The 8,761-nt window shown below is 40.2% G+C and overlaps 2 protein-coding genes across 3 annotated transcripts in view; one reads left to right on the top strand and one right to left on the bottom strand.

Moving 5' to 3' along the window:
- gng12a (guanine nucleotide binding protein (G protein), gamma 12a) overlaps positions 1-2,933 on the top strand; it is a gene marked incomplete in the record, with an annotated part of 25,538 nt that extends 22,605 nt beyond the window's left edge. The window contains 1 exon segment of the mRNA XM_035671062.1: positions 677-2,933. Within this exon segment, the coding sequence (XP_035526955.1) occupies positions 677-804 (128 nt within the window).
- A 3,765-nt stretch (positions 2,934-6,698) lies between these two features.
- gadd45aa (growth arrest and DNA-damage-inducible, alpha, a) overlaps positions 6,699-8,761 on the bottom strand; it is a 3,007-nt gene continuing 944 nt past the window's right edge. For both annotated transcript variants that reach the window (XM_035671349.1, XM_035671348.1), the window contains exons 2-4: positions 8,268-8,369; positions 7,875-8,100; positions 6,699-7,580 (exon numbers count right to left, since the gene is read on the bottom strand). In XM_035671349.1, the coding sequence (XP_035527242.1) occupies positions 7,467-7,580; positions 7,875-8,100; positions 8,268-8,368 (441 nt within the window). In that variant the 5' untranslated portion in view covers position 8,369 and the 3' untranslated portion in view covers positions 6,699-7,466. The remainder of the gene's footprint in view (positions 7,581-7,874; positions 8,101-8,267; positions 8,370-8,761) is intronic.

Raw genomic sequence — 8,761 nt, 5'->3', positions numbered from 1 at the left:
TGATACTAAATAATCTTGTTCTTTGTTTCTGTGATACCTTCGTCCTTAACCAGGCAGCCGAGACGTCTCCAATCCTGCTCTAGATCTTTTGTTTCCATTTTCGTCAAATCTTTATTATTCCACTGATAAATAGATATAAAATGACATTGGTTGAAATGTTATGTGTAAATGGTACTGGAGATATTTAAAGCGTCGTATATGTTTTAAAAACAAAAATACAAAAAAATTACTTGTTAATATAATTTTCTGTTTTGCCAGCAATAAACTTAAACGTACATTTATTCTCTGTATACTATATATATATATATATATATATAAATATATAATATTAGTTTAATATTTTTTTTTTCTTTCTTTTTTTTTTTTTAAGTTATATTTTTGGCCTTTTATTGCCTTTATTGTATAGTGACACCCGAAGATATACAGGAAAGGGGGGCAGAGAGAGAGGAGATGACACATTCAGACCGGTATCTGATTTGGACCACATATGTAAGAGGCCCAAATCAGAATTATGTTTTTTTGTGCTGTTCACACTGACATATGAGCAAAACAAATCTGAATTGGGCCCCTTTATCTGCAGTGTGAACCCAATTCTTAGACGTCTGATAAATACAGGCCCTGTACAACATTGGACTGGATAAACCCCCCCTGTGTCATTGTCCTCCGTTGTTTCTGTAGGTATCCAAGGCCTCTGCGGACCTCATGAACTACTGCAGTGAACACGCCAGAAATGACCCTCTCCTTATGGGCATCCCCACTTCAGACAATCCCTTCAAGGACAAAAAACCCTGCACTATATTGTAGTGGATGCCACTTAGCCTTTATGTGTTTTTTTTTTTTTTTGCTTATTAATGTTGCTGTATTCTTTTTGTTGGGAGGAGTGAGGGGTGGACTGTGATCGTATTATTACCATGTGTTCACCTGTTCTGTTAACAATTCAGCAATCCAACCACCATTTTCTTTAAAAACAGCAATTTGTAATGAGTAAAAAAAAAAGAAGAAAAAAGCCCCACAACCTGTACTATTCTCTGATATTTCCCCTGGCAGTGCCACTGTTCAGTTTGAGCTCCGACCACTAACAAGACTTTGGCTGCATGAGGAGTGATGGCATCAGGTACATGATGTTGCTGAAATAATAATGAGCAGATGTTATTGTTTGAATGTTGTAACAGCACTGGCACTCATCAATGATTTGGTCCTTCCTATGTAAACAGTCTCATCTCCATTGGGCTGTGACTGTTCGCTCGTCTCGCTGGTTTGCCTTAAGTGGATTCATGCAGCCAAAGTTTCCCCTCAGTCCTTTAAAAGCATATTAGTTTTAAGATGGATAATAATGGCTCTTATCATGTGGCTTCAGACTTCATTTCCACCAGTATTTTCCAGATGTTGTGCAGTTTAGATCACTGGATTCAGGGGTTGGGGTTTACCTTGAGCTTTTATTCAAATGTTACCACAATGTATCTTTGATTGGGACGGTAATGTCGCCTTATCTGGTGTTAGAATTCAGATACTCAAAGTATTCTGCAACCGACTGGTCCATGACAATCCACATGCCATTTAACTCATTGTATTCCTGTCTGGGATTTGCAGTATGATTACCATAATACAGTGTTGTCTTTAGCCTATTTAATGAACCATCATGTTGAGATAAGTTCCATATAAGCATCTTAAATCCAAGATTATCTTTGCTCAGATTCAAGCCATTGGGATAATATGACCCCAGTGCTGTGATGCTTTTTGAAATCTGTCAGCTGTACATGTAAAATACAATTAATGAAGCGAAAATGAAAATGCTTTATCACATGAATGCAGTGCAGAATTATGTTTTTTTTTTTTTTTTACTTAAGTGTCAGCTGCCATTGTGTGTTGGGCAACACTGTGTAATGAAGACCCTGGGACCAAGCTAAACCAATGATACTGCATTGCAAAACATCTAAATATGCTTTTTAGCCATTCCTACTGAAAACTTTCTGTGGTACGCTATTTTTAGGACACTGACGGCACGATGTGCGTCAGTGAGTGTTACGCAACTCTCTGAGCCACGCCTACTTGCTCATCACAAGTGTCTTAGTGGAGCGAATGTGCACATGGTTCGTTGTCTTAAAGTGTTGTAGGTACAGGTGTGAATGGTAGTGTGCATTGATGATAAAAACCACTCTCCCAAGACTGTTTTTTTTTCACGTTTTTCAATTTACACTATAACATTTGTGTCGGTGCAGGTCTTCAATCTTCAGTCTAACATGTCCTTCATGTTGTGATTTTCTGGGGGAACATATCTGCTATGGTAAAATTTAACAAAAACAGAATAGATAGCATAAATAAAACACTTTTCACTCTAAAGCCTTACATATGTTTGCCTTGTATCATGAAGAAAACTCTGAATGAGAGTGCTTTCTTTAAAAAAAAAAAAAAGATATTTCTATCGAATGTTTTTATTTGTGGGATGAAAGTGATTTGTAACAATATTGTGCCATCTGTTTTTGTCCACATGCAGAATATGTTAAACCGTGTTTCACTTACCTGGTGCTCCACTTTTCAGCAGTTTTTGGTATTGTTGCCTTCTCCAAAGGGTACGTTCAGGTCTTCAAATCAGTGAGATCTGGTGTTATTATCAGTTGTATTTTTTATGATTGTCTCTAACAGTCAGTTCTTCTTACTTGCAATAAATCATTCCAGTATGCCTCTTAAGGAAAAGGTCAGATTACCACTGCCATGTCATGATTTCTGTCCATTCAGCAACTCTGTAACGGCCTTATTGTACCATTGATAGATTAATTTAACTGTCAAAATCTGCATTTTTGATAAATGTCTTTATTAATATACCGACCTTTGTATGAAGACTTAACAAAGATTAATAAAGTGAAGCATTCCTACAGTACAAAACTGTACTAATATCTCAATAAAGATGTGTTGTGCTGCACAGTCGGAAGATTTCAACTTGTGATGTCCACTGCTGTCCTGAAACCACCTTTTACCCACCCTCAGATCCACAGTCTTTAATATAGAAACCTGATGCTGCTCATTTATTGTTCAGATGGATCTGCCCACAGTGTATCTGGAGCCATTTCCTCTCATTAGTCGTTTATTTATATCTCTTTGGGGATAGGAGAGACCTCGGGCCTCTCACCATGGCTGTCAGAAACCAGAGAACACAAGAGGGCTAAATATAGAAAGTACCAAACCCTGATTTCCGCTCTTGGAGAGTGGAGTAACTATTTTGGGACAACGTCTGCTTGTCTGTGAGAGTCTGTTTTATTTTTTTCACTCTCCGTTGGTGGCCGCTCGGGTCTGTCTGACCTTGTTTCTGGCCAGCTGGTGGATGAACAGCTTGTTTAATTTTCTCACACACACAATAGGAAGATCAGACAGGAATAATACTCTTCGTCACCTATTGTAACTGCAGACATACTGAACTGGACCTGACAGCTCTCACACTTGAAACCGACAAATGATGAATAGACATTGTCACCTATTATTTATTGTTAAGGTCTAAAATATGAACAGGCTTTGCTTTTCCTCTCGTCTTTTTCTCACAGATTGTGCTGTTTTCTTTGAAAGATCAAATGTCGCTGCAGGGAGTGCCAGGTGCGTTCGCATTGTGTCGGCTGAAGAACACCTTCATTGAGTCCCAAAGATGGGACGCGCAGTGAAATCAATCATAATGCATGCTTCTTAGCTAACTTTTTGTAGAGGCATTCCTGTTATGCACGAATATGACACAGACAGCCGGGGTATTCTCTGTAAGCATGACTGCCCCTCCAGTAATGCAGTAATCCCAGTTTGTCATTGTGCATCAATGAGAGACTCATGGGTTGGGGTTGGGGGGGGCATATGATCAGCGGCTGGCAGGCCGGCTCACTGACCATGTGCCTCACTGTGACAATCTGTCCTGGCAGTTACAGTGTCAGTGTGTTGGAATGTGCTGATGTGGGGGAGAGGAAGGGGAGGGAGGAGCGTAGGGTGAGGGTGAAGGGTGTGGGCTGACAGGGTGGACCGCAGTGGCACCTCGGTTCCTCTGGTAGACTCAGCTGCATATAGAAATACACAAAGAAGACATTTGAGCTAATTTAACTCTTTAACTGCCTTTGCAACCAGTGCTACCACCGATTCCCAGTTAAATATCGAATTTGCATTTTCCACCCACAGCTAGTGGTGGAAAGTAACTGAGTACATTTAGTATTGTACTTAAGTCCATGGTACTACTACTACTTGATTATTATGCAACTTTATTCAGAGTCAACTGTCACTACACGTATTTTAAGGCCATATCTACTAGTTTGAGTTTACATTTATAATATATGATCAACTATTCACCATGTGCTAATAAGAATTATACATTTGTAACTTGTCCTGCAATAAAAAGCATTTTAGGGTTTTTGTAAAATAGAAACTTTTGTGACCTGGTGTAAAGGGGCTGTTTTGCACATTAAGCACTTTAATTTTCTTATGTACTTTTACATGCACATTTATAAAATTGCTACTGCTGCTTAAGTAAAGGATATTAATTAATAAGATAATTAGTCCACCAATGCCCATAAATGAGCTTTTTGCAGTCATGAATTACAACCTTTAAGGGAATTTTACTTGTATTTTACTTCTACAATAACATTCAGCTCAGTTTTAAACAGAGCATTTAATTAGAGAATATTTAGATTTTACCTGACTGTTGGTACATTTTCTGAATGACATCTTACGGCTGCATTAAAATCAACCTGATTTAGGTGTAATATCTTAATCAATGAGTTTATAGGTGTTAATCAATGAACAACTACAAAACATGTCTTTGATTTGCAGCTTAGTAAGAGAGAGACGATTTTGTTGAATATCACACTGTATAACTTCTATTTTATGGTGGATTTCCTCTTTATTCTGCAATACTGTTATCTTAACCTGATGTTTACCTTTCACCTCTCACCAAGTTTAGTGCATAGCTTTCTGTATGTTCTTAATCTTTGGCACAATGAGTGAGTATTGTACAGTTCTATATACATTATACCACTGGTTATACAATATGTTCCCCAGGTTGCACTACAAACTCAAAGTGCACCTTGACTAACCAGGTCATCAAATTCTGCCCTATTTTAGAAACACATAGATAATGCTGCACTTGAACTTTGACCCACAACAGAGCACAACCAGCAGACACTAATAAAGGTATGCAAAACCTCAAACCTTTTTTGGGCTGGGGAGGCCATAGTGGCGTTATAACACTTACATCAGCCCTCCACTGCTCCGATCTTAAAATAACCTTTTCCCTTCGATCACAACAATGCCACATTACATCAGTCAGCGTCACACCCCGCAGTCACACGCCAGATAACCTTTCACACACCACCAACTGAACACCACGGCTAAGAGGATTTTTTTAGGGCAGGGGAACACTTCAGGTACATTGACTGTTTCAAGAGCATTTTTACATCATCTCATAACGTATTAGTGTGTTTTAAACTCTTTAGTTTTCATTCATTCTTGACCTCATACAGAACACCTAATAAACCTGGTTATGTCATGTTTAATATACTATTATGGCAGAGAAATAGACAGTTTAAGTGCATTTAGTTTGCCTTTAACTTATTAGTATTACTGTCTGTAGTGGGGGCTTCTGGGTAATGTAGTGTGTAGGGAAACCAATCTGCTGAGTGGGACACTGAATCTTTACCAGGGCCTGGACCGCTACACTGCTGCACCCATCCATCATCCATCCATCCACTTTGTATTCTTGTCTATCCTGTTCAGGGTTTTGAGTTTCTGGGTCACCTAACCTGCCTGTGTCTGGAAACCAATGCAAATGCACTGTGACTAGATTAACCAAGCAAACTACATTAAATAACCACAGGGGCGCAGTAAAGATGAATGCTGCTATATTGTACAAACACTTTTACTACTGCCAGATTGTATTAAGCCTTTCATTCAGCAATATTAAATAATGTCACATGATCCCTCTCACATGTAAAGCTGAACCGGGTTGTGCAACTCAAGGACAGAGTCTGCCTTCTCTCTTCTCGTGATCATGACTCTGCACTTTCAGAGGGGATTGCCTGCCTTACATCAACCCAGTGACATCACCAGCATTCAACTCCAGAGAGATCACCTGTGTGTGTGTGTGTGGCAAGGGAGCGGGGAGTGGAGGGAACAGTTAAGGCCGGCTTGCACAACAGATTGCATGCCAGTGCCTTCTTTTTAAAATTTTCCAAGCAGTTCCAGTCATGTGCTCTTCAGTAAGCTACACCACACATTCTGGTCCCGAGGGCAGAGGCAGCCGGTAACACGAAGAGCACGGAATCACCTGATGACACCTCACTTCTATTATGAATATTATGTGTAATGCAATAAATGTAGGTATCTTGTGACCTTATTCCCTCTGTTAACTGTGCAGCGTGTGCAGTTGTCACATGACTCTATGAAGTCAGCTGGTGAAAATGCGAACTTAACTGTCCGACAAATCAGTGAGAATCGGTGAAAAGGGAACCTGTTTGGATGAATGAACATGGTCCTGCTGACTGAGGCAGAAGCCGGTGCAGAGAGAGCGCTGAGGATTATTGTTCTCTTCAGCTCAGAGATGGCACTGAGGCCACAGAGGCCAACATGACCCCTGTGATCCGCACGTGACTCCTCTTTACAACTGCAACTGCTAAAGGTCACAATTCGGCTCGGCTTTGCTAAAATTTCCAGAAATGAAAGAAGAAAACACGTGCAGGTCTGGCTCCAAAAAGAAATACTTTTTTTATTGACAGCAATACATATGTATTCAGATTTTGCAAATAGTTAAGGTAAAAAAATGAAACATAAATACACTTAAATATCATTAGAAATAACTTAAATTGTAACAAATGAATTATTTTACTTGTGGCAAAAAACCAGCTGGCATAGGAAACACTAAATACACAGAATGTCTTCACTGGATGTGTAGCCCTTCCCTTTTTAAATTATGACAGTAGCAACGTCAACATTAACAATTTGAATCAAATAAGTGAAATTGCAAAATGTCCAGTGTTTCAACAAGTGCTTTGTTTCTGCAGAGAGAGGCCGAGGCCTTGGTCCACTCAACAGCTCCATTTTCTGGTTTCTCCCCACTTCTCTGACTCGTCACAGAGGCTTAACCAAACACACATGATATAATCCTTCTGTACAGAGTCCGGCTTCACATTAAAAAGCACACACATGCTTTTTTTTGAATTTCCACCTTATGACAATACAAGTGCCTCGCTATCTCATCTTGGTTGCTGAGGCTGACAGACGCAACTCCAAACAGTCCTGTCCAAAGTGGAAATCCATCCCACAGCTCTTTTTTTCTCTTTTAAATACACCTCAAGTAGACAGCGGGGTCGGTTTTTTCCTTCAAATTTCTCTTTTCCCGTCAGCAGTGCTTTGGAATTTGATCTCTGGATGGTAATGTGTCCATTGGGGTTCACACCACTCTTCCTGTGCAGATTAGAGTCCTTTCACAGGTTTTTGCTGCTAGAAGTTCATCGCTCGGGCAGGTTGATAATGGGCACCCACTGGTCCATACAGCGGCTTTCTCTGCAGAATCGATTCACTTTGCTCAAAGCAGGGTCCTTCCATGATGTCGAATGTGGGCTCTGAAAATATGAAAAAAAAGGAGAATAAATGATCTATATAATATATCCATTTACAAGATACAAATAGTCTCTCTGTGTGCCTGTGCAAATACTAGGTATTTCCCCTCTGCTGAAATTCCTGAGAAGTCATATGAGGGAGGAGTCATACACATGTTTACCAAATGTACAAGAACAAGTACAGGCAAGTTCTTCCTTGAATAGGAGTTTCACTCACATGCACCATCCCTGGCCTTAACTCACAAACATGACAAGATTGATTGAGGTATAACAGTTGTAGATTGATCAGATACTTACAGTGACCAGGACACAGTGCAGATCCATAGGTTCACCCCCACTCTGTTTTCCACCTCCTCCTCCCCCCAGTATTTCTGCCAGGCGCCGGGTGTTGTTGACTCTCAGGATGTTGATGTCATTCTCACAGCAGAAAGCCTGAATGAGTGTGAAGTGGATCTGCAGGGCAACGTCTTTAACATCTTCATCATCGGTGGCCAGGATGCACAAAACCACATTATCAGGGTCTCTGAGGAGGGAAGGAAGAGAAAACAGACATTTAGTCTATTTATATTTATATTTATTTATAAGCACAGTATGTCTCCTGCTAGACACAAGTCCAACACACATGAGGATGTGTGAGAGATGTGTAACAACTGCCAGTAGGTCAGTCACTTATTATAACCTTGTACTCACACATTGAGTGATTTGGCAGCCTCGTAGACTCCGACTGTAATGCAGCCCTGTGGTAGCGCAGAGGTGAGGACTTCTTCCAAAGCTTTCGCCACTGAATCCATTCTGCAACACAGAGACAGATGCTTTGGTGTTAACATCGTTACAACTGTCCCACGGAAACTTTCCACCTTCCTTTTTTCTTTTCTGTACTTCTGGCTAACGTTAGCCGGGCTGCTAGCTAACCACCAGGCTTCAACTGACAGATGTGCACAAGTTGGTTTCGCCACGTAAAAACAAACTGACTGAAACTCAGAAAACATACTTTGACAGCTGTGGGAAAGTGAAACGGTATATTTAAGACTCATGTGAAGGTTTCTGGTCCTTTTTGTTCACCTTTAGTCGGCGTTGTGTTGACGTTAGCTACTTATCGACAAGTGGAGAGCGTCTCGCGACCTCAACAGAAGAGCAGTTATTTATTTTAATAAATTTGTTAAATGTGCTGCATTTTAATGTGT

The sequence above is a fragment of the Morone saxatilis genome, unplaced genomic scaffold, assembly GCF_004916995.1.
Source record: "Morone saxatilis isolate NCDOM2014 unplaced genomic scaffold, NCSU_SB_2.0 Contig23, whole genome shotgun sequence".
In the NCBI taxonomy this organism is placed as follows: Eukaryota; Metazoa; Chordata; class Actinopteri; family Moronidae; genus Morone; species Morone saxatilis.
The sequence above is the reverse complement of the archived record's forward strand: the minus strand, read 5'-3'. Positions and strand labels throughout refer to the sequence as shown.